We start from the raw sequence: 26,133 nt of genomic DNA, 5'->3' as shown, positions 1-26,133 counted from the left end.
CGCTCTTCATCTGCCTGATGCAGCGTAAGTCCCGGACAAATAAAAGGGTCTTGGCGGCTGTTTAATCCTCAGTAGATCATAATGAAGATGTCTGACTCTATATTAATACGCTTGCCCACTCATGGCTTAATGGAGGATGTATTCCCTGTGTGTGTGTGTGTGTGTGTGTGTGTGTGTGTGTGTGTGTGTGTGTGTGTGTGTGTGTGTGTGTGTGTGTCGTATTCAGAGAGTGTGAATCTGAGCTGCTGTGCTCATCCAAAGGGCAGTAACTGCATGAAGGTGAGCGCAAGTTAAAGTGAGACAAATCTCTTCATTTTCTCATGTCAGAAGTGTCCTTGGTGCAAAAAGGGATAACTAATGTAACCATGTTGACCTTTGACCCTCAGAAAAAGGCATGTTTGTCACATGATGGACAGCGCAGAGGGGTGTAGCGTTGGTTTCCATCACTGTGCCATGAAGCTCCATCTGACTGATGGTCTACCAAACTTCAGTTTAAAGAACTGTACTTTTCTTATGGGCCAAATAATCTTTCTGCCAAACCAATAAATGTCCATTTAAAAACCCTGTGAAAGAAGTGCAGCACAGAAACTTTGCAGTTAGAGACCTGGAACCAAACACGATCTAAATCTGTAGACACCAAAACAAGTATACTTTGATTCATGAGATCTGTACATTCATTATTTCTATATATTTACATATTTCTGACACTCATGACATGAAGCGAACGGTTTTGTTTCGGCTCTGTTGTTTCTGCTTACAGGCCTGCTGTTGGTTCACTTTGAGTGCGTTTAAAACCGTGTTAAATATATTTGCTGTATTGTTGTTCAGCTGCATGTTTGAAAGTGGGTTGTTTGTGAGTTTATGGCATTCTCTGCCTCTAAAAGATCTCAGTGTTGTTCCACTGGTGGCGATTATATGCTCATCTCTTGGATGACCCTACGGTCGATTAAACATGCTGGAGTGCCTCTGCAGCATGCAGCGCCTTCCAGGCCGGCCTGCATGCGAGGAGATTAGTTGGCCTCTGGATGGTTCAGTGGTTAAAAGTTCCCTGTGTGGTTTTCTTCCACAGATGTAGAAGCTGTGCTTCAAATCTGAGTCACAGAATAAAACCATTTTAATCTTTACCAGGAGGAGTTTCACTTGACTTTCTGTGCATTGTGACCCACCGTCCAGAGTCTGTCCCTGCATCGTCCGTCAGTTTGGTTCTGACTCAGCAGTTTGTGCTTTGTTTAGCAGTTGTGAGCTTCATTAAACACTCAAGCTTGTTGGAGCTTGCTCACACGGGTCAGTCAGTCAGCAGAGACTTGAAATGCAGTTAAATTTCCAAACAACGCATAAGGAGCTTCGCTTTCAAAGTCGGCTGAATTCACAAGCCAGTATCTCAAAAGACGCAACGACTCCTCATAATATACCTCTATTTTGCCAAGAAAAGGTATTTACATGATTCACTGCTTTAATAGTCAGCACTAATGTGCTTTACTTTCATCCCGGCGCTGATTTATGTGGTGAGGAGCCAGTTTTCTTCTCCACGCTGGATATTTTGGAAGCAGAAATCTCTAATATTCAGACAGCAGCACTGAAATCTACGGTCGCTAAAAATAATGTGATATGTAGCACAGCGGGGAGTCTGAGGCTCCTTCATCTGTTTCTGCAAAATGAATTAAAGGAACAAACGTCCCAGGCACAGGCTGACGATTAGCACACCTACGTGCCTGAGTTCTTCTTTCCCCTTTGAGAGCATTTTAACCCTGCAGGTAATCGTATCTAAATAGGCGCAGAAAATAGATTCATAATCATGTTTTATTGCAGGCGATGTGAAGTGACAGGGTGTGTATCGTGATGCTCAGTGTGTATGTACACATTTGAGACAGAAGGCAGCGTCTTTGGAAACTTTCTGCTCCCTCTGCTTTGTGAGCCTTTATGGTCGTTCAGGCTGAAATCACTGGAGAACCTCGGAGCATTCCTCATTGAGATGATCTATTAACGACGTCATAAACCCAACAGAACAGGTTTTGACCCAGATGAACCAAAATCTTAGGCCTAGAACTGATCACAGTCAAATGAGAAAAGATGTTTCTGTGAACAAAACATAGTGAAACCAGGCCATCCGGGTAGTGTTGTTTTTGGCGGCCTGTTTTGATTTTAGTCTCATCTTTGTGTCAAGCTGTCATTTTAGTTTTTATTAGTTTTAGTCACATTCATACTCTTTTTAGCCTAGACTAAAAGTCTGAGCATTTTAGTCTTATTTTAGCCAGTTATTAGTCAATTATCCCTGACTATTTTCATCTAGTTTTTGTCAATGAAAGTAGTATTTTAGTCTCTTTTTAGCAATTCAGTTCTATTTAACCTAATCAATATAGTACCTCATAGTATAGACCAAACCAACATTTTCTTTCTGTCAAACCCATTTCACAGTTCAAACAAGGTTGTCTTCTTATTATATTATTGTTAGCTTATAGACTCACGAATACATCCATTCCAGACACCAAGACGCTCTGATTTGAATTCACAACATATTTATTTTACCAAGCAAAGCCGGCAGGCCGGCCATCGGTCCCGCTCTCTGTCAGCTCTCTGTCGTTAACGCTAACCGACTGGGGATTGAGGAGTGACATCGCTGCGACTGAGCAGTGCGACCTGATGCAGCCCCTGAAGTGAGATACAGGAAAATAATAAGAACAACGTGACTAAATGAGATGAAATAACGGTAGAAAATGAAGAGACATTTTAGCAGAGCTTTTATTTTGTAAACCATATTTAGTCTCGTTTTTATTCGTCAACAATATTACATTATATATTTAATTCTAGTTATCATCACATGACCAGCATTTACATTGTGCTGCGTTGCGTCTCGTTTTCGTCACGTGATAAAGGTTCGTTGATGACGATATTTAGTCATAATTTTCGTTGACGAAAGCAACACTACATCCGGGTTCTATTCCAGATGCAAGAAAACCTCGTTCAGAATCAAATTTCTGGCACAATTGATTAAAAACCAATGAAAAAGCCCAAAAGCACTGCAGGCCAGCATCTAAAGTAGGAAAGATGAGAGTGAAAGGCGGTGCTGGAGGATATGACGCGTAAAGGAAAGCTGGCAGTCGAAGGACTTGAGGGCTTCAGGCCTCAAAGCACTAAAACTGTAAGATACCAAGACATTCAGACAGCAAACATCCCATGTTTCCAGTCTTTCTGACATCACCACGGTAACTCTCGTCACAGGTGTGGCCTGCTGCAGGTTGGAGACCGCCTCCTGTCAATCAATGGAATCCCCACAGAAGACGGAACGCTGGAGGAGGCCAATCAGCTGCTCCGAGACGCTGCGCTGACCAATAAGGTCACACTGGAGATAGAATTCGATGTAGCAGGTTTGTGATGTCGGCGAACAGTTTGCAACATTCTCACCTTTCTGTCATGATTTATTAACTCTTCACCAGGTTCCTAAAACGCTGGGACACTGTGTGAAACAGCAACAGCAACAAAAACACCTGTTTGGATCATTCCACAGGTAAACGGGCTCATTGGTAACAGGTGAGAGCGTCATGGTTGGGTATGAAAGGGGCGTCCTGGAAAGGCTCAGACATTCATGAGCAAGGATGGAGCGAGGTTCACCACTTTGTGAACACATGATTGGATAAAGGAGATGACTGCATGGACTCAGAACACTTCAGAAAACAGTTGTCAGTGTCAGCTGTCAGACACCCGATCAGGCTGGTGCAGCTTTATGAGTCATGTAGGAGGATTTTCTTTGAGTTTTCTTAAAGAGAACAGAGCAGCTGTTCTGCACTGTGCATTCTCTATCAGGGAGTGTTCAGCAGTCCTGCTGGAGGATGAACGAACCGACGCATTCAGGGTGAACTGGTCAAAGCGGGCCGCTGAGCTGAGGCAGAGGAGGGCTGAATGATTCCAGCTCTTCACTGCAGGGCGTGGCCTCATCCGCACGCTTTTAACCCCGCAGCGACGCCGACGCACGGCGAGGTCGAAGCTGCGTGTTACTGTCCTCAGGTCTGATTCCTGTGCTGAAGAGAAGTCACATCCAAGTGTGTCTGAACTCACACGGATGAACGAGTAACCTACCAAAGTGTTAGAGAGATTGAACTGTTTTATTATAGAATTGTATTTGTTTGATTTGAATCTGCTGAATGCAGATATAGAGAAAACAAAGTTACGTTAATGTTCAGTTACTGTGTTTCAAAGTGTCGAAAATAAGGAAATATTTGAAATCCTCCGTTGTTTGCATCCTCGTTTACTCGTCAGCAGTCTTCTTCTCGACACGTTCCCGCCACCTGTGGATCAGTGTTGGCGGGCGGCGTATTGTGTCACCTCCACAGGGAGGCTTTAAGAGTGAGGACGCTCAACTCGACTGTCCATTTTAATGATCTTTTTAATGTGACATTATGAGAGAACATTGGGAATATTTACTGAAACAACAATGAACTTGTACAAAATCAGTTCATCAGTATAAACTCAAGTTTTTTCTACTTTCTGTGACTTCTTATGCACAAACTGTTGACATCTAACTTTCTACCTTATGATCACACTCTGAGAGACTTGATTAACTTTGATTTCAGCAGTGTGGTACATTATGGTTTTCCACACTTTTCAGTATTGCCTTTCATAATGTTGCATCATTTAATGAGTTAACGTAGCCAGCAATAATCATGAAATTAGCATTTACCCTAAACAGAGAGAAATTAGAACGATTTCTTACCCCTTCATTAACCCCAGAAGTTAATGCAGCCGATCCCCAAATGTAATATCTCAGACTTTTCAAGTCTTCCAAAATAAAATGTGCAGCTCTGAATGGACTTATCATCAGCTTTTTGTAGCTGCCAGGCTGAACGCCGCTCGTGAAATTAAATCGCTTTGATACACAGAGAAATCAGACTGATGGACAGCTAATGGCGCAAAATGTTCACAGGCAAATTCTTGGTGTTGTTGGGACTGTCGGCGCCTTTTCTCGCTCAGCTCTCGAGGAAAGAAACGAGCAGGTGTGCAGCGTCAGTCAAAGATAAGAGCTGGTCGGCGAGTTTGAAGGACGCTGAAGTGACGAGCTCGTTGGAACCTCTCAAGTGGCTGCTCTGCTCGCAATGTGCACTCGCCGTGATCGTGCCTGGATGGAGACTTGTTTTACTGCTGGAATTAGTGTTATGACTCATGCAGGCAAACGGCGACGATTTGAAGTCGCTGTTTGCCCCGAAAAGGAGCAATTCAGCGGTGATAAGAGCAAGAGCTAAATGTCTTGTAATTACAAATGTTAAGTGGGATGAAGAGCATTATTTTTTGCTTTTTGTATATTTGCATGTGCTGAACCCTGTGTGTGTGTGTGTGTGTGTGTGTGTGTGTGTGTGTGCGTGTGCGTGTGCGTGTGCGTGTGCGTGCGCGTGCGCGTGTGTGTGTGGATCACAGAGTCGGTGGTGCCCAGCAGTGGGACTTTCCACGTCAAACTGCCGAAGAAGAGAGGAGTGGAGCTGGGCCTCACCATCAGCGGTAGGAACACGCGTCGTTCACATGATGGACTTTTTGTTTGAGCGGCTGCTGGCAGAGTGTTTAAATGCCACGAGACCACCCTGTGCTTCCTCAGAAACACACACACGAGCAGACGTGTGTGTCCGTGGTAAGCGCAGCCTACGGGAAGGCTTTGCTCTACACATGGAGTGTTTCTAAAATGGTACAGATCGCAGGCCGTGTGTGTGAACGTCCTCAGGGAGGGATGAATCCAGGGAAGCTGGACTTGGCTAAACTGGAAAATGTTCATTCAGGTCTAACTTGATGATGCCACTTGGGTCGTTCGTGCTCCTGTAATTTGTAACAGCAGGTGTTGGAGTCGTATGAGGTCTCCATCTGAAATATAAGAGACACATGTTCGAGGACATTACATGTTTTGGACAGGGAGGCCATGGGCCAGGTCCATTCTCATTAACAGTCCTTCAGCCTGCAGCCAGGTTACAGCAGCAGATTGAAGCTCATTGTTTCTGAAAGACATGAACAGTGACATGAGTGACTGCACAGACGGCCGTCATCCTCACATCCACACTACTCTTTTTAGGTGTCCACATACTTTTGGCCTTGTAGTGCTTACAACCACTGTGCAAAATGTAAACTCGGTGGATCCAGTCTGACGCTGCTGCTCTTCCAGGAAATGATTTCATTGTGATGATTGATCAAGTTATTGATCTCATACTTCACTGCAAAGCTTCAGTGCTGCTGTCCAGAGTGAACACACACGACCATGGACGTGTGTTTACTTACACACACAGCAGGTCGACTGTCGAACCAGGACCATTTTCAAATATTTGGAGTGAAGACATTTAAACATTTCAGTGACTGTTACAAACACTGAGAAGCATTTTTATGACCTGTTCAACAGACTCCTCAGGCTGACTGAGACCGTGTGAAAGCTCATGACTGAGTAAACTGCACAGCTGATTCATCCCCAACAGTTAAAGTGTATACATGAGCTCTGATGTGTGTACGTATAAGGCATGATCGTTGTCTGCTCCAGCACATGGTACAATGGCTCCATCTTCTGATTGGACGTGTTCACAGCTGAGAGTGAAAAATATCTCACAGCCAGAAACATCAGCTGATCTGACACAAATTTACCAACAAACGCAAACATTTTTTCTCCTGATAAGAGACATTTAGAACGACAAATTAATCCTTTTGCTATAGAAAACATCTTCAGCCTCAGTGTCTTTAAAGAATACTTATTATTATTAGACTTATTGATATTATTTGTATTATGCTCACTCGTGTTGTTGTTGCTGTTGTTCATGTCACCTCCCTCCACAGCCAGTAAGAAGCAAGGAGAGCCCCTCATCATTTCCGACATCAAGAAGGGCAGCATGGCCCACAGGTATCAGTCTGTTCAGTCTATTCCAGGACGTTCTTCTTTAGGTCTAACTTGTTCTGTATTTGACAGAAACGGTCATGTCCGGTTCCACCTTTCTGTCTGTCCTTCAGAACAGGGACACTGGAGCCCGGTGACAAGCTGCTGGCCATCGACAACATCAGACTGGAGAACTGTTCCAGAGACGACGCAGAGCAGATCCTGCAGCAGTGTGAGGAACTGGTAAAACTAAAGATACGCAAAGATGAAGACAATTCGGGTACGTGCGTGCGTGAAGCTTCGGATATTTTTATTTTTCATTTGATAAAATAATGTTCAGCAGCTTCAGTTTGACGAGATGCAGTAACAGTGTTTGACCACCAAGTGGTGCTGTTGTCCACAACTCAGGGACTCCTGCTGAAGCTTTAAAATGGTCATTTAAGATGCTGTAAGGTGCATTTTCATTGATCCACTGACCAATTCAGGGTGTAACAATAACAGTTGAAACACAAATAACAAAGACACACGTGTGATAACCATGTAGGAAAATAACGTGTGTGTGTGTGTGTGTGTGTGTGTGTGTGTGTGTGTGCGTGTGTGTGTGTGTGTGTGTGTGTGTGTCGCAGCCTCATATGTGGACCATGAGCATGCAGCAGCCTGGATTAACCGAGCCTTAATCTGAGGACCCCTGTGCTTGCTCACTTAGTCACATGTCACACATCTGACAGCCACCATCTTGGATTTGTGCGATTCAACGAGTTAATTGAACAGACGCATCCAAGTTATCGCAAAGACATGTTGGCCTGTTCCACATGAGGTTCTCACACACACACGCGCACACACACACACACACACACACACACATTAGGAGGCGGATGTGTAATCACGCTAGATTATGACTCAGAGGACACACACATACAGGAGCAAAATGCAGAGATTATGTGTTCATGCTACATGATGACGAGGCAGTCTTCTCCCTGGTTGCCATGGAAACTGTGTCTTCCTCACCAGTGTTGTCTTGACAGGAGTTTTGACCTACTTCTGGAGTGAAATGTGTGCGTGTGTGCATCCGTGCGTGTGTGTGCATTTCAGACGAACAGGTAACGTGATGCAGTAGGTGTCGAGGTGTTTTGTTGTGTGTGTGTGCGTGTGTGTGTGTGGCGAGCAGCATACGTCAGGCAGTGTCATCCACTCTTTGCAAGTGAAACGTTAGATTAACACGTGTGTGTCTGTGTGTATCAGATGAGCAGGAGACGTCAGGCAGCATCATCTACACGGTGGAGCTGAAGCGGTACGGAGGCCCTCTGGGTATCACCATCTCAGGCACCGAGGAGCCTTTTGACCCCATCACTATATCGGGCCTAACCAAGAGAGGCCTGGCCGAGAGGTACGCGCTCACCCTCTCTCGCGCACGCACGCATGCACATTGTCTTTCTTCGGGAATCTAGGTTACCGCGTCGACTTGCAGAGCGTTAGGAAAAGCGCTGCAGACGGACACTTTTGGACTGCTGGGCTGCTTCTCTGCACAGTGACGCACGAAGAAACGTAGAATCAAAGAAGAACGCTGCAGGCAAATGCAAACAGGAGCATCTGAAACATTAAAAAGAGGCTCTGCAAATGTTTCATAAGGAAGGAAATGCATGTTAGAGATAAACACAATGTAGCGCTCCTTTAAGAGAAATGACACAAAATCCTGAGATATTTTGGCATGAGTGGAGTTTCTCCAGAGAAGGACTGAAGCATCGCTGCAGGTTAATGCTCTCAGTGGAGTTGCCCCAGGTTTCAGATATGAGGGGATTGGTGTTTATTAACTCGAGTTATCCGTCACAACAGTCTGTAAAACAGTCTGAAATCACCAAAAAATGCCCTTTATCTCATCTGCATTCAAAGCACCAAACATCCCAAAAACTTTTAATCTAAAAACACAATTTCTGCACCATCAGTAACAGAGATGAGTCTTCACTTCACAACTCACTCAAGCTCACGCTGCCAATCTCCTGCCAGCAGACGGAACGATTGTCGCTTCGCACACACACACATTTCTACGTTTTTCTTTCAGATATGGCGCGTAAAGCTTTTGTATTAATGTCCATAGTCAGTTTTAAACAGAAGTTACTCTTCGCTGGCTCATTTTTAGGTAAACTGTTCATGAATTTACCTGTTTAGGATTCCTAAAACCATCTTTTCTGGGACACAGGTTTGCATCGTGAAGCCCGTCTTTCACTGTGAAAGGATGTGTTCACACCTCAGAAACATCCTCTCCTGAATCCTGTGAATTATGTCTCCAGGGCTTGTTTTGGTGGACTCTATTGCGACACTTAATCTTGTCTGTATTGATTAGTTCAACCTGGGTCACTTAAAGTTCATTAAACTGAAGGCTCCTGCATGTAAAGACACGTACGCACAGCGAGCGCGGCAGCTTCGTTTGGACGGCGGTCACTGAGGTCGCCACCAGCTGGACAGGTGCCAAAAGGTTTTTTTCTGATGAATTTCAGACACGCAGGCTACATTCGGCTGCGCTCCAGCTTGTGCTTGCATTACATTGTTAAATAAACCCAGTGGTCACTCTGTAACACACACCTGAGATTCTGGGAAACATTACACTGTATCCTGAAAAGCAGGATGCTGTCACATGTTTGAACAGGCGGGAGTCACGTAGGAGATAATTCAACAAAGGAAAAGCCAAGAGTGAGAGCTGTCCCTTCACACCTGTGGTCAGAACGACCAGTGGTGGCAAAGGTTGGAGCTGCAGGTCAAAGGTCAGGACCTTTATCTTTTGTCCTGAGAGCAGAAGGTGAGAACGGTGCAGCTTCGCCGGCAGTGATTATCATCCTGTGTGCTCAAGATCCATATCGAGATTAAACAAACAGAACCTTTCAGGGAAATGTGTTACGGCAACACACAGAGACGCCTCAACCCGACTGAGACGGGTGAAGGATCCCACTTCTGTTTCCTTATTTAGCCGTCCCCATCAGAGGGGCCAAAACCTTATTAGGAGACATAACGGAGGACGCTTTGGGCGATAAACAGAGGGATTCTCCACCTGCAGCAGGTGTCAGGTGACATGGAGCGATGACGGAGGAGACGATGTCCACAGCAACGAGACTGAACAGAGGACGACATGATGACATCATCCACCAGTGGATTAATCTTCCAGTCTGACACGACAGGCTAAAAATCGCATTTCATTTGCTGCTCTGTTTGGAGATTTTAGGCATTTTTTCGTCCATAACATCATCTTTCAGACAGAAACATCCCAAATAGACATTCAGCAGTTGGCGCACATTTAACTAATGCTTCATAAAACATGATTTTAAAAAAATAAAACTTAATGTTAAGTGTTTAAATTGAGTAAAATGATTATTTTTTTCTCATACAAGTTTTATTCCGATCCATATTCCAAAGGTTTTTATAGAGGGGTGTGTTCATGTATCATTTATATGATGATTTATGGAATATTTTATCTCAAAAAACAATGACGAAAACTGAAAAAACTTTTTTTAATGGGTGTTGAGAGTATTTTCTGATTCATGGAGTGATAAAAAGAGATAAACAAAATGCCCTCGGTAAAAAACATTTGGCTTTAATTGGATGATGCATAATTTGCATATTTCTGAAAACTGTGAAGAAGTTTCATGGTTTCTCAGTTAAAATGTTTTTCTAATTCAGTGTTTTTCCTCACATCCCGTCCATCACACACACACACACACACACACACGCACACACACACACGCGCACACACACACACACGCACGCACGCACGCACGCACGCACGCACGCACGCACGCACGCACGCACACACACACACACACACACACACACACACACAGACACACACACACACTCTCTCTCTGTGACCCCGTTTCTTGGAGTTTGTGATGTAATTGTTCTATTTCCTGTCCTGAACTGTTGTCGATAAAGCACTTTGCCTCAGACCTGTTGGCTGAAAGCTCTCTATAAATAAACCGGGCTCAGCTTGACACAGGAGAAAGTGCAGGAGCACAGATGATACCAACATCGCCGCAAAACGCTCACAATGACCCACTTTTCCTTTGAGCTGTTTGACGGCCGCAGTTTTCAATTTGCCCGTTTGAAACAAAATCAAACAACAGAATCCAGATAACTTTAAAAGACACTTGAGTAAATATGTTTAACGCATGTGTAATACGGGTTCATGAGCGTCTGCGTGTGAGAGATAAGAGTCAAAATAAATATCTCTATCAGAGTAGGCTGCGCAATAAACGGCTGCTCTGTATTTTCTGCCAGCTTTGACAGCAGCACGGACCGCTGGCTGAAAGGGAGCCGGCGTTACTCATTACAGTCACTTTGTTGTGACCTTAGACAGGTCATGTGGTTGTTGACATGAATTTTGAAATCGAAATAGAAATAACAGAAATAACTTTTGATTCAATTCCCGAACCCAAAGCCGAACAACAACAGCATCATGTGGACTTGAAGCCTAATGTGTCTACGTCCTATCTAAGACTCTGCAAAACAGATTTGTATACAGTGAATTTGTTTGTTGTTCTGGAGGACATATAAGGTTAAGGATGGATCTGCTAAGGGTCAGTTCACAGAAAAAGAAGAACAAAGACAACACAACATGACTGCACACGCCATGCTTTGTGAAATTCTTCCTCCGCCTTTAACCCATCCTCAGTAAGTCCTTCCTCCACGGCAGACCAGGAGCGGTGGGCTGCCAGCCGACCGGCACCCGGGGGCCAGTTCCCTTGTCGTCACCATTTGTCAGGTGCTGATCTTCTTGCATGTTTTTAGTGGGTTTTTTTTTTTATGGAGGACACCCCAGGTACCCACAGGGAGAACATGTAAACTCCACACAGAAAGGCCCTTTTTCCCCGAGCAGCAGGCACCGAAGGCATGATGGAGGACACGCCCCCAGCGCCCACAGCGGGAATCGAACCCGGGACATTCTAGCTGTGAGGGGACAGTGTATCCACCGTGCCACAATAGCATAAAATTTGCTGGATACAAATGTACTATTAGCATCACTGTGTCCCATTAGAGCCGATAGAAACTGGTTTTAGTAATCATGTTACAGTAACTCTCAGGTTAACCCGAAGTCTCAGCCTGAGTGTGCACAGAGCTGAATTGTAAATTACTTTGTGTTTGTGTGTGTGCGTGTGAATGTGTGTCCAGGACAGGGGCTATTCACGTAGGTGACCGGATCCTGGCGATCAACAGTGTCAGTTTGAAAGGCAAACCCCTGAGTGAAGCCATCCACCTGCTGCAGATGGCCGGAGAGACGGTCACCCTCAAGATAAAGAAACAGCTGGACAGTAAGTCTGACCACTGCTGCACCTGCATCACAAATCTGCCTTCTGATTGGTGGTCTTAAACCAGTCAGAAGGCAGTCATTTTCTTTCAGACACCAAAGACCTTCATAGATGCCTAATTAGAAATGATGCCTCACAATCTTTAGATTGGAGAAAGTTACCCTTGTCTGAAAATACTTACTGTCTTGAGAGTTCTTTGTCGTTTGACGATCTTTTCACTGGATGAACCCAATTCCAGATTTTCCTGTCCAAGACTTAGAGGACAGGAAGGCAGCAGAGGCGGAGGACACAACAGAGAATGAACTCAGTGACCCTGAGGAGGACGATTTGACAGACAGCCAACAGACGAATAAGCTGTCAGAGCTTTACTCCACGACCATACCCAGCGTCGACTCTGCCATGGAGTCATGGGACGGCTCGGGGATGGACGCCGGCTATGGCAGCCAGGGTAAGCTCTGGATTGGCACACGTAGATGGTGAAAGGCCAGCGTGGCTCACACTGCAAAACGTACTCAGAGTAACTCCGAACACATTTCATGCAAACTCGTAGTAAAGAAAAATCCAAAATGAGTCGCAGCTGTATGTATGTTCACTCCTCATGCAGGTACGTACAGCCACCAGGCAGCTGGTATCGCCCTCCACCCCCATGAATGGCGCAGTGCCAAGCAGCAGCGCAGCACCACACCTCCTCCTGGACGCCGGAAGAACTACCCTTTCAGTGACGGAGGCTTCAGCGAGGACGACTGGGACAAACCACCTGGGTAGGACTGAACTCACACTCATCTTCAGAATTATAAATCATCTTCCCTTTTTCCCTTTTTTATCTCTACTGACCACTTTTGAGTGCGTGCTAAAACACGATCTTGTCGTTCAATCCCAGCAGCCTTTGGCTTCCATTCGTTTCTGCACCGCATTATGAAATCTGATCATGCTGACTTGAAACAAGCTGTGAAACTTAAATTCCATATTTCTATACACACAGGAATGAATGGAGACCAGAGGATGTGTGGAACACAGTGGTTAGCTGTGAGCTAGAGATTATGAGAAAACCACTCATGTTGTCCTTAAAGGACCCATTTTGATTTCAATTTAAACAGACTGACTGCAGTGAATCAGTCGTTTCATTTCACAATGTTAACGTAATTTAAATGTTTTTTTGTGAAAAACTTTGTATCCACTTGTGACAGTTCTTGGTCAACTTGTTAACGTTGTATGAAAGGCTTATATGTGGACTGATTCATACTGAACGCAGGCCTATCACTGTCCGGCCACACTGCTCTAACCTGACAGATGAGGAATCCGTTTCCGACACGCTTCGCCTGGAATTGATGTCACCATTTTAAAATGTTAAAAATAAGCTAATTCATCTCAGTTACTGTTTCATTTTCAGCCTTAATTCATGGAGAACAGACCTAAAGCAATGTGACAATGTGTCACACTGTCCAAAAAAGGTGCAACTAATAATATATTATAACTCCTTCTATCTTTAGTCTATAGTAAAAAGGGCCTTTATATAGAATTATATAAAGTTGAATCTTCACATTTGAGAAGCTAAAATGGGTAGATGGTCTGCATTTGTGAGTCAAATAATTTGTAAACGATTGCTTATCAAAACTGTTTATTTTCTATCACTCTAACTGACCGTATTGTGTCTCTCCATAACTCTGGTGTCCGCTTTAAACAAGCCAGGTGTGTAATATTAGAAGGTTGTATTTGACTCTCTGGTTGTGCCAATATCAGCACCAAGAGCTTGTGGTGAGGTGGATTTCAGTGTGGAGTCATGAAGCCAGTGAGACTGATTATCTGTGCAGTGATGAGTCAGGAGGTTAAGCCTTGTGAGGATAGCGACATTTGCTGGGGTTATGTAACACTAACAGGGGAGGAGAGGGGAGGGGGGAGAGAGAGAGAGAGTAAGGATGGTGAGAAAAAAATCAGCTGCACAGTGAAAGTGAATTAATCTTGTCAGTCAAGGACATTCAGTGTTCAAAGATTACTTATGTCCGAATAACCAGAACGAATGGCCTTGGACTGTAATGACGCTGCTCTGGATTCATGTCAGTGTTGTTGGTTATGCGACGCCATTGCTAATGCATTGAAAAGAGCACATTTTTCTCTTTAATGTGTTCATGGCTCGATTAGTTACGTTACTTTTTTAAGGTACAGAAACTGTTGTAGAGGACAAGTTAACATAATGTACAATTCATGACCAAGAGGCAGATCTGTCAACACTCAGCTCAAAAAATGTTTGTCCAAACATGGACTTTTTTTTTATTTTTGTTTTTCCAGAAACCCAAGACACGGCCACCTGGTGAGGTATCTTTCCAAAGCTGCATTTAATTTCATCTGTGTTTGTGTGACAGATTCATTGGCCAACAACCAGACGGTATTCTGTTGGATCCAGATGACAGCTTCTGGTGTCAGGCGCTTGAGGATCTGGAGACCTGCGGCCAATCAGAGCTACTCAGAGAGATAGAGGTTAGTGCAGTCATTAGCATTAGCATCCTTCAACAGAATGGTTGTGCCCCAAAGTTTCCACAAACAAATGACCTCTTTGTTTCGATCGCACGTTACCATTTGAATGCATGTAAAGACGCGTGGATGTGTGCGTGGGTCAGTCAGAGAGGAAGAAAGGCGCTCAAAACAAAAAGTGGATCTTAACTGCAGCATAAAGACGCAATAACTGTCCCTTTACGACACAAAAGCCCAACTCAGCTTTGTGTTTGTTGGCTGTGGTTCTGGTTTTTGAAATGATAAGGTGCAGCTCGCTGGCTTTACCACAGTGGTAGAAAACTAACACAAAACAAAGCAAAGCAAAATGGTGCAGTGCACAATCAATGTGTGTTTTTTGGTTTGTGCAGGCATCCATCATGACAGGAACAGCCATCAGTCTGGGTGTAGACGGTGTCAACAAGCCTCCAGCTGAGGCCATGCTAAGTCACAGCAGGATGAGCCCATTGCGGAGAAATTCTCTCCTGCACCAGGGAAACCTGCTCCACCAAGCTACACACCTCCACCAGGGTGCCCATCTGCACGAGGAGGCCCACCTGCATGAAGAAGCCCAACTCCACCAAGGTAATTCAGTCGCAAATGTGACGGAGCCAAAGGTGTTTGTCTCTCCGATCTCATGATGTAAGATTGATGACTACAAAATATCAGGTCTTTCTAATCAAACGAAAATGAGCTAAAAATGTTCATTTCAACCAGATGCCCAACTGCACCAGGAGGCCCATTTCAACCATGAGGCCCACCTGCACCAAGGAGCTCACATCCACCAAGATAACCAGTCCTCTCTGCTGCACCACGAGCCCAAGGCCAAGGCCTCATTGAGAGTGTCGGAGAGGACGTGGGAGTCTCGTCGGATCAAAGAGGAGATGCAGGGGATTCTGTCACCAACACCTCTGGAGCTGCACAAAGTGAGTTAAAACCTCTGTCACGATGTGACTTCTATTCTGGGTTGGGACTTGGATAAAATGTTGACAGGATCTGGCGAAGTGAAAGCAGGAACAAACAAGTCAATCCAAAATGACTTACATTTTTGTGTTCACTTTTCAAGAAAACAAGTTGTCTGTTTGGAAGTTCCCTCACCTTCAGCTCTCTGAAGAGTTTAGGCTCAGAGTTGCCAAAATCTCTCCGTCCACCATGTCACCCAGTTTTTTTTGTCTATTTTTTTCTAAGACACACAAATATAAATTGAGGAAAATAAGTTGGCTGTTTCCAGTGTGTTCAGAGCAGACATTCTGGCTTGTAATAGTAGGAAAAGCACAGCAATAACTAAGTAATGACAACAGCAGGACCCTGAAACTGAAGCAGCTAGATTGAATTCAGCCAACATCCATTTGTTTTGATGTGCACTTGCTTTTTCTGCAGTCACATGTTAAAGTGTCTTATGTGGAAAAGGCCTATCTGTGGTGAGAACACCAATTCCAAAAAAGCTGGGATGCTGTGTACATCATAAATAAAAAGAGAATGCAGTCATTTGTAAACAAACTGTTTACCAACAGCAGCCGTACAAAGTGTTCCTGACTCCATGTAGTAATTCCATTTATGCAATCATGTGTTCACAAAGTGGTGAACCTCGCTCCATCCTCGCTTGTGAACATCTCAGACAGAATGCCTCTTTCATACCAGTCACAATACTCTCACCTGTTTACCTGTGGAATGTTTTTGGAGCATTCCACTTTTTTTTCCAGACTTTTGTTGCTCGTGTCCGAACTTGTTCAAAACATGTTGCTGCATCAAATTCACAAAAATCCATGAAGCTGAGGAGGTTAAACATGAAGTATATTGTCTCTGTACTGTTTTCAGTTGAGTGTGTGTCAAAAAGGATTAGCAGGTTATCACATTATGTTTTAATTTACACAGCAGTCTCACGTTTTGGAATCTGGTTTGTATTTTGGATTGACAATCGTGAATTGGTTTTAAAAGTTTAAAAGTTTTAAAAGTCATAAAATTATTTTTATGAGTTTGAGAACGTCATTAAGGTTTTACAGTGCAGGGTATTATGTAATACAGTATAGAATGTCCAGTATAGCAGCCCACTTCCCTTTGGGTGGCTATTATGCTGGCAGCTACACGTCTTCACCCTCCTGTGGATTTACAATGACTTCACTGACGGGTCTGCTCAGACTTGTACAGCCCAAGGCCAGGATGAGATTTGTTATCCACGGGGGAAGAGAGAAAATTCATTAACCTCTGATGGGCTCATTGGTCATCAGCCAAAATTTTACAGCCTCTAAATGGTGGCTCATTAAAAGATCATACAATATTCATACATAATACTGCCTGTTCAGTTTTTCTGTTAATCTACAGTTCTTAGCAAAACATCTGGCCTGAATTACCAATTGTAAAAGCCCCCATCTTGCATTTACCCTGCAGTTCTTCATGCTTCAGTTAGGCATGCAGCATGGGTGGATACTGCACAGTATGTGCTTTACAGTAGAACCACATTGGAACACAAAGCCTGAATGCTCTTAAATGCTGTCAGATGAAAAGAGAACAGAAACCTCACGATTCATTTTGGATATTCAGTCCAATTTTTCTGTTAGAAAAAAATAACTAAAAGCATACCAAATGTTGCTCTGTCTCAAAATTTGGCTGAATGTCACAAAAATTGTCCAAACCTAAGTTGAGATTCAATTCAAGGGCCCTGACAAACCAAGGCAGTATCTTTTGTGGCACATCGGTGGCCATTTTGGCCAGTTCAGCGTGTTCAAATCTGGCGTTTGTCAGAAAGAGCTGTTTCCTTCTTTCACAAGTGAAACCAAATACTTTAATGGCAAAGCAGAACTTTACACTGGCATTCTCAGTGTGTACTGACAGGAACCGATGTGACTGATCAGGTTCATGTGACAGAACAAAGGTTGGCTCATTTGTTTTGTTTGTATTTCAGATTGGGAACACAGACAACTGACCAGTCATGTCCTGGTGATCGGCTGTTGTCTTTGCAGTCCATACAAGAGCAAACTTTAACAGAAAACACTACATCATGTCACGTGACATTATCTGTGGATTAGCAGTAACTGTTGGCTTGTAGTGTCATGTTTAAACTTGGACTGAACCAACTTCACATCCGTGCATTGTCCTCTGTAGGTAACAGTGATAAAGGACCCAGAGATTGACGACTTTGGCTTCAGCGTGTCAGACGGCTTCTTGGAGAAAGGAGTTTATGTGAACATGATCAGACCTGACGGGCCAGCTGACCGAGCCGGGCTCAGACCCTACGACAGGATCCTGCAGGTGATCAGGGAATCCATTTACAGTCTGACAGCATTAACAGGACAACAGCTGCCTTTTATACATATCCCAAACAACGGTGGCTTGTTCTTCACAGGCAAAGTTAGTCACCTGACCTTTAACCAACGGTATCATTTGCTGAAGACCAGACTGATGGAAAAAAGCCATGTCCTGCCAGTAAATGCCTGGCAGTATCACCAGGAAAGATACCACAAGCCTGGTGATATCTATGGGTCTGACACTGCAGGCATTTACTCACCACAAAGGATTTGGCACCAAATAATAAACAAGTTTATTTACATCTTTAAACTTTGCCTGCTTGAAATTGGACTACATGGCATAAAAAAGCCTGCAATCACTACATGGTTCATCTAATGTGAATGTGAACATGAGAGATGTTCCTGAAGACTAATTTCCCTGATGAAGAAAACTAAGCTTAAATTTAGACTAGTAGACTAGTCTAAAAGTAACACAGGACATAAGAAATCAGCAGGGAAAACAGCGTGCAGAGCCAGATTATTGTCACTAATGTCTAACTCGGATATTATGACCACAAAGATTTCACTGTTTCACTGTTGAACAGACTTTCCTTGTGAAAAAAACTTTCCCAGATAAGAGAAACCTGCTGTGCATTATGAACACATACCATTGTGTGCGTCTCTGTGTCCAGGTGAATCACGTGAGGACGAGGGACTTTGACTGCTGCCTGGCGGTGCCTCTGATCACAGAGGCTGGAGACAGACTCGAGCTGGTCATCAGCCGCAACCCACTGGCAAATGATGACACAGAGGACAATAACAACACTTTGGACCATCCGCTGGACCTGTAACACACACACACACGAAAAGACAGATGAATCTCTAGACGTACACACATGCATTCACTCTGTCACACTCAGGCAGGACACACACTACAACTGGTGATGAAGTGCAAAGTTATATGTACTGGAACTGGCCCAAACACACACTCCACCGACTTGCAATAATTCTACTTAAATACAGAGACTCCTACACACACACACACACACACACACACACACTCACTCACACTCACACAATTGCATGCTCACACAGTCTCCCCCCTCCCATTCACACTGGGTTGAACTGCTGTCATACAGTATATTTCTCTATGGAAGCACAGCCACAGTGCAGAAAAACACCAGAGACGGTCTCCTGAGGGCCGGCTTGGAGTCTTCAGTGTTATTCCAACATAAACAACCACTTACTTGGCACTTTAACCAGCCATTTTAATGGATTCTGACTCTTTAAATCTTGTTTTTACTTCAAACAAATCAATAAAAAACCTGTAATTTGGGTGAGGTAATTTCAGCTCTTTTTAATGCTAGGCCACAGGTTCATAGAAATTTCTAATGCTGATGGTACCATAGGGATCTGCCTTATTACACAACATTGTGATTTTAGGGAAATTTCAAGCAAAACTGTATTGATAAAAGAGAGAAACTGCTATGCTCAGTTTCCAAATTTCATTTGCTTTAAGAAAGGGTAATCAGACTCAAAAGCAGATTGAATCAACCGTTTAGAAAGGAGGAGAGTGACTGTGGTCTGTGTGGATGTAGCTGTTGCAGAAGTCCATATTGCTGCTCTGAGTCTTCTCAAATACTGCTGCTCCACTGCAAATCCTCAGAGTCATTTTCTGGAAATGTCAGGCTTAGCTGTTTTTCCAGCTGTTGCATGAAGGTGGACTTCTATTTTGGATACATGTGCACATCATGAGATCAGTACAGTGATATCATGAAAAAGATCTAAACTTGTGCCATTAACGATGACGCCATCACAACTGCCAAACTGTTTTTATGCAAACCAGCCATCAAAGGGACGAGAAAGAACAGAGGGAATTGGAAACGTTTTTTCTCTCCTCATGAAACATGGCATTTTAAGTGGAATTTATTAACAAAGGCAGCTTTTGCTGCAATACAATTGGTTAGCTGTGTTCATGTGGATGCCCTGGAGGAAACTGTGTGCCAAAAGAAGATCATCCTGCAACATTTTGAGAGAGTACAGATTCTGTTTGTTTTTTGTTTTTTTGGCTGTGCTGGGAAGGTTGCCCATCTACATTGCCAAAACTGTCACTACAGCTGTCTGGGAGCACTGGGTTCAGGTTGTTTGCAGTCACGTGACATTAAGAGGACCAGAAGTGAAAACTGAAATGGACGAGATGAAGGAAAGTTCTTACTGGGCTAGTTTGTATGAAATTATGAGAGAAAGGCACACACAGAAAATCAGAACATATGTTGGATGTGACTACTATGGTTGTTTGCTAGGTTAACCACTGTTAACGCCGATTTAATGTAGATTAAACTTGCACCAAACTATTACTTTAAATCTAATCACCATAGATTTAAAACAACCTCCCAACCGCAGACAGTTAACAAGCCATTTTCATTTTTTTCTGGCATTTGTGGTAAATTTCTTCAAACTAAAGAATAATAACTTTTGGTACTCAATAAAAGCTCCTCCTGGTTTCTTGGTTTGATCAATCTGGGCAACCGTAAACAACCCAAAACAGGCATTTTCAGTGTGTGTTATAGTGTTTCCAATGCAGAAAATCACTTCTAGCCCTCCATCTGCATTTTGTGCCACAACAAAAGAGTGACGTGAAGTCATCTGCAAACAACCTATTGCTGGTTTACAAAGCCAAAGAGCAATAGCTAATATAACAAAGTTCAGTACCAATTTAATTTTGAGACATTAGTGTAACTGCCATACCAACAACAAAGGAGTGTCAGTTTTTAGCATCAAAACTTTGAGCCACTGCGACAGGTTTGGAGGATAATTTCTTTATGATACAAAACAGGAATAAATCAATGTTCTCCAACAACAAGTTTCCGGTGAAAACAGATGGCAAAAGAAATGAAAAACTGATGGGAACATATTTATCCAACATGGCTTATCTTCACAGTAAACAGACAAGCATGTTATAAAGTCCATTTATAATTTTCACTGGTGCATTTCTTCCTGCCAGATATGATTTTTTTTTTGATTAGATGCTACTAATCATCAGCACCACAGTCTCATTAATAACAAGCTAAGACAACTATTTAGATAACTGTTTAAAATCCTCCACATATGATGTTACTGCTGTTTGGCTTTGTAGGAAAGACTGGCCCATTTGTGGCACAACAATCTTGAACAAAGATAAGGGCATCATCTGCAAACAGAGAGATAAGGTTTGTCAGGATGCTGAATAGAAGTGCCAAGCTGTCCAGAACAAGTATCTCACACACACACACACACACACACACACACACACACACACACACACACACACACACACACACACACACACACACACACACACACACACACACACACACACACACACACACACACACACACACACACTAGCTTACAGAACAGGGCCAGCATGCACAGATGCCAAAAGGACATGGAATGAAGCAGTTTGTTGTGTGTGCATCTTAATGCGCTTGTTCTGTGTTGTGTTGTGTTGTGTTTAGGATGTGCATGTACACGTGTGTCAACATTTCTGTATTTGTGGGTGTGTCTGAAAGGGTGCACATACTATACATGCTGTAGCCCTCTCAATTTGGCTAACTGAAACTTTGTAAGCCTTCTGGCCATCAGCATAATTACTGCAATGCCCACGGCTGCCATTGCTTTGAAGATGAAGCCAGTCAGAGGTGTGAACTGGAGCTGCAGTGAATTAAAAACACTTTGCCTGTGCAGGTGGGGACAAAACATGCCATCATAGTTGCTGAATTCATCCAAAATCAATTGATTTAGGCTCCAGATTGTATTATTAGTTCGCTCACCAGCCACTAGCAATGCCTGTTGATAGAATTTTAATCTGTGATCAGATGTTTTCCACTGAAACATACCAAAGCGATATTCTTTAATCAAAAGAACCAGATATTTTATAATGCAGCTGTTAATCTTTGCACTGATGATTTATCCAGGACAATTTCATGCCCATCCAAGCTGTGGCAGTGCTCCCAAAATAGCTTCACCCACTTTGCAACTCTGGCATGAGGGTATTGTAGTAATACAAACTTGAATCTGAACACATCATAATGACTTTTCATAACCCTCCCACCTCCTATTTTTGGCCTGTTTGGTAACAGCAGATTCCTTCCACTTCCTTCACCTCCTGTTTTCATGATTTTCTCTTATTTGTGCCAAACTCTTTGCCCCAATTATCTGTGGATTAGCAGAAATAGAGAGTGTATGTGTGTGACAGAGGTTGGTATAAAGGTTGGACGGTAACTTTTATACACGTTCCTGTGTGCATGAATTGTAGTATTTAAGCACAAAAGAGCAAACTAATAATACGCAAGTGTCCAAAAAAATGTGAGAGAGAGACAATACAGACAGCACAGAGACACACAGGAATAATGCGTGAGAACATGTGTGAAAGAGAAGACAGAAAACAGACTTTGTCCTCTGAAGGATTGCAAAAATTTTTAACAGGAACAATGACAACCTCTGTTCTCCGTCTCTCTCTCCTTCACTCTGTATGTCTCTCACTCTTTCCTCATGCTGTTACATAATACAGTTAGAATCCAGCTGCCCCCTTTAAGAACACCCATGTGTGTCTTGGTCTGTGTGTGTGTGTGTGTGTGTGTGTGTGTGTGTGTGTGTGTGTGTGTGTGTGTGTGTGTGTGTGTGTGTGTGTGTGTGTGTGTGTGTGTGTGTGTGTGAGAGAGTGTGTGTGTGTGAGTGTGTGTGTGTGTGTGAATGAGAGGGCCTGTGTGTATGGCCTTGTTGAGACTCCAGCACAAATCTGGCGCATTCATATTTTGGCAAGTCCAGGTTGTATCCAGATTTGTAGGTGGTTTTTAAATCCAATCAGACTTCTACAGATGTGACTAAGTCCAGATGCTATGGACACTCAAAACTGGATTTAAAAGTCTCTTTTGTATCAGTCACAACACAACACACAATGATGTCAAATTCAGAGAGATGGAAGTGCATCAGAGCGGCTACTAGAGCAGTACGTTGCAATGGAGGAGTTCTGCACGTAGGCTGACAGAACGACTGTTTGGAGGGCGAGATGACGGATCTCCATTTCTCATATTTCCACGCTGAAAAGCCGCGTCACCAACGCCTACGTCGTTACCCCAGTGACCCACGCAGATAGGCTGGTGATGTCTGGACACACAAATCCAATCTGATCTCTTGCATCCAATCTGATTTGAGAAACAAATGCAATTTGCCTGCAGTCTGAACAAAACCTAAATGACTATCAGTATGTGAGTTTCTGTCTCTGTTGACTTTCTGTGTGTATGTTACACGTATGTTTACATGTATGAATCTATGGATGTCAGTTTTGTCCTTTTGAGAGAGAGAGCTTGGTGGTGTACATTTCATTGTACAGTTGTGATATTTTCAGGGCTGTGGGCCGTTAACTCTTCCTTATGAAACCGTGATGAGACTGAAAACTGTATAAACTCAGTTTTTGTGAGTGAGCTGGAGGAAGACAACTTTTTCATAAATAACAAAAATGGGACAATTCCTTCTCTCCAAGCACTTACTACAAAAAAAACAAAAAAAAACAAGCACACTGTTGAATACCATGCACTGTAAGTATTTTCATGTACAACAGAACAAACTTGTCTGAGTGTTTTTTACGCAATGTCAAGTGGCCAAAAAAACAAGTTTTGTAACGCAACTAAAAAGAAAAAAAAAAGAAAAAAAAAGCCAAAATGCTGAGGAAAGCCTTCCAAATTGTTCTGTTGGTTTTTATGTATGTATGTACGTGTGTGTGGTCATCCATACTCCCTATGCATTTCTGGGTCAAAGGTCAGTTTAAAGCCCAATCCGGAACCGTAACGAAAACCTACTGATAAGCCTGCTAGAAAATATAAGAATTCCTCCTAGTTGTATAATGTAATAAATGTGACAAATTACATATTTACAGTTAAATGTTTGAAAATGTAAGAACAGGCTGATTTTTGCAAAAATTATTCTAAATTATTAAGATACCATTGGATTTTTCATTGGGGGAAAATGATACAATGTCAGTCTGAAGATTTTATGACTGTATACTGCGTTTTATTACACTGGCCTGTTTTCATTAATGGATGTCATTACAAGTTATTGCATAATCTTACATTTATTACAGCATCAGCTGCAGGAAGGCACATTCGCATGCCCGCCATTTCTGCATTCCCCCTTCAAACACACACTCTCACAAAATGCAGCATATTTTTGTGGTTCATCTTAACCTAAAGCTGAAAAAAGAACCCAGTTTCTGACAATAGGATGCTCAAATCTCTTGACCTGCAGTGAAAAACCAGGCTGGGGAAAGTGGAAAGAGTTACGGTCCTGCATGCTCGTAATGAGAGCTTTAGCAGCAGGTCAGCTTGTCCCTGTCAGGGGTTGAGCACGAGTTACTATTGCGCATCATAAACCAGTGATTCATTGTTTTAATGTGGAGACATGAAAAAAAGATTGCCTATGCAGCAACATTCAGTCATGGCATCTGTATTTGACAAGGCCTGATAATTTCTGATTTTTATTGTTTTCTAACCACAACTGTTAGCCAACACCCCAGAAAACTATAGCTAACACTTGATAATGGTTAGCAACATATTAGCTTATGCCTCAATAAAGGTTCACAAGCAACAATTGCGCCTACTCAGCTAACTAACAACATTCTGTAGAAGTTAAGTACTGAACTGTAAGTAGTTAGTAGATAACCATAATATATAGTGAGCTAACAATTATATATCTACCCACAAAACTCAAGTTAGCAAGCCAGAGTATTAAGCTAACCACTAGCTTACTACAAGAAAACTGTGGTTAACAAGTCAATAATTATATCTGATCATTTAGCTCAACTAGCTGCCCAGAAAACAACAGTTAACTAACCAACCATAGTATTGCAATATGTAACCAACAGAAAACTTCAGCTAACTTGGTAATCATATCTGCTTAGCTAACCATTAGCTTATGGGCAAGATAACTACAGTTAACAATAAGATCTTAGCAGACACATATATTCAGCTTATGATAAGCTAATTATTTGCTCACTCCTCAGAAAACTACAGTTAACTAGCTAACTGTAATGACCTCTTCAGACTGTTGCCATTAATGTAAAAGCTTCTTGGCTGGACCGAACCCTCTACAAAAGGTAAAAGTGTCTCTGATCTGTTGGTCATGAGAGCAATCTTTGATTCACATTTCTTGCAAATCACATGTGAACTTTTTCCATAAACATTAATTGGATTCATGCAGGCCTTTGACATTTGTATAATTTTCTGACTTTACTTTAGCCTTAAATAATTTCAAAAGAGTTGGTGACAAGTGGCATTAAATCTTAATGCGATTCCGGATTGGGCCGTTAATGTATGCGTTGATATTGTGTATTTTTCTTTTCAAATTGTGTAAAGTTCTATTCTATGTAATATAGTATTTTTATATGACAATATTACTCTTCCGAAACATGGGAGAACACACAAAACAAAAATTATGAAAGGAAAAATAAAATGTATAACTTTGTTGTTGTTGTCGTTTTGTTTTTCTTCATTTTCTAAGAGTGTACTGCTATACTTCACTTTTCAAGAAGAACATGGGAAAAGATCAAAAGAGAGAAAAATAAAATGTCTAATTTTACACTGGGTGCCTGGTCTGTCATGATTTCCGTGCGTCTTTGTGAACTTTAGTGGAACCTTCAGTCCAACACTTCACTGCACATTCATGTGTGACTGTGGCAGCAGGACAGAGCATTCACATCTTGTCTTATTTACAACTCTATTCACAAGTTTTTCATTCACAATTCAGGAACTTGTGCAAGAAAGTTTTAAAACTAAAGAAACACCTGGTTTTAATTATGGTTCCTTTCCCATAATACCACACAAAGGCATATACACATTACATGTTATGTATTCAAAGTGTGTATGTTTGTGTATAACAGGGTGTTTGTAAGTACTTTAGCCTCTTTGTATGTACTTTCCTGTGTGTCCACGTGATTTTTTTTCTCTCACTCTGCTAAATAACGTGGTTCTGTGTGTGTACACTGCACTGTACATTCTGCTTCTACTGACTTAATTATCCCCAAGAGACTAGTCTTACATAACACGTCCAGCACGAGGGCGCACACACACACACACACCAAGGCAAAGCAGTAACACATGGAAAAGTAATTCAATACCTCTAGTACACTATATGCAAATTGAACAAGCATGCACCCTCCTAACAGTTACAGCCCTGGAATTAAGTCATTTTTAAGGGTAAAACCACTTTGGCCTTTGACAAATACAAATTTATTGGGGCATTGCGACCAAAATGTCAGGCACCA

The 26,133-nt window shown here is 42.7% G+C and overlaps 2 protein-coding genes across 11 annotated transcripts in view; one reads left to right on the top strand and one right to left on the bottom strand.

Annotated features, from left to right (window-relative positions):
* The window catches only part of grip2b (glutamate receptor interacting protein 2b), a 248,377-nt gene extending 227,852 nt beyond the window's left edge, over positions 1–20,525 (top strand). For all 10 annotated transcript variants that reach the window (XM_070958311.1, XM_070958308.1, XM_070958305.1 and 7 more), the window contains exons 13-25: positions 3,220–3,365; positions 5,407–5,487; positions 6,793–6,856; positions 6,964–7,109; positions 8,072–8,216; positions 11,987–12,126; positions 12,362–12,571; positions 12,728–12,884; positions 14,484–14,598; positions 14,982–15,195; positions 15,328–15,536; positions 17,713–17,859; positions 18,527–20,525. In XM_070958311.1, the coding sequence (XP_070814412.1) occupies positions 3,220–3,365; positions 5,407–5,487; positions 6,793–6,856; positions 6,964–7,109; positions 8,072–8,216; positions 11,987–12,126; positions 12,362–12,571; positions 12,728–12,884; positions 14,484–14,598; positions 14,982–15,195; positions 15,328–15,536; positions 17,713–17,859; positions 18,527–18,685 (1,933 nt within the window). In that variant the 3' untranslated portion in view covers positions 18,686–20,525. The remainder of the gene's footprint in view (positions 1–3,219; positions 3,366–5,406; positions 5,488–6,792; positions 6,857–6,963; positions 7,110–8,071; positions 8,217–11,986; positions 12,127–12,361; positions 12,572–12,727; positions 12,885–14,483; positions 14,599–14,981; positions 15,196–15,327; positions 15,537–17,712; positions 17,860–18,526) is intronic.
* Positions 1–26,133, bottom strand: part of rims4 (regulating synaptic membrane exocytosis 4) — a 341,866-nt gene that overhangs the window by 96,186 nt on the left and 219,547 nt on the right. The gene's annotated exons all lie outside the window — the stretch shown is intronic.

The sequence above is a fragment of the Chaetodon trifascialis genome, chromosome 3 (assembly GCF_039877785.1).
Source record: "Chaetodon trifascialis isolate fChaTrf1 chromosome 3, fChaTrf1.hap1, whole genome shotgun sequence".
Classification (NCBI taxonomy): Eukaryota; Metazoa; Chordata; class Actinopteri; order Chaetodontiformes; family Chaetodontidae; genus Chaetodon; species Chaetodon trifascialis.
Note: the sequence above shows the minus strand (reverse complement) of the source record. Positions and strands in the feature narration are given on the sequence as shown.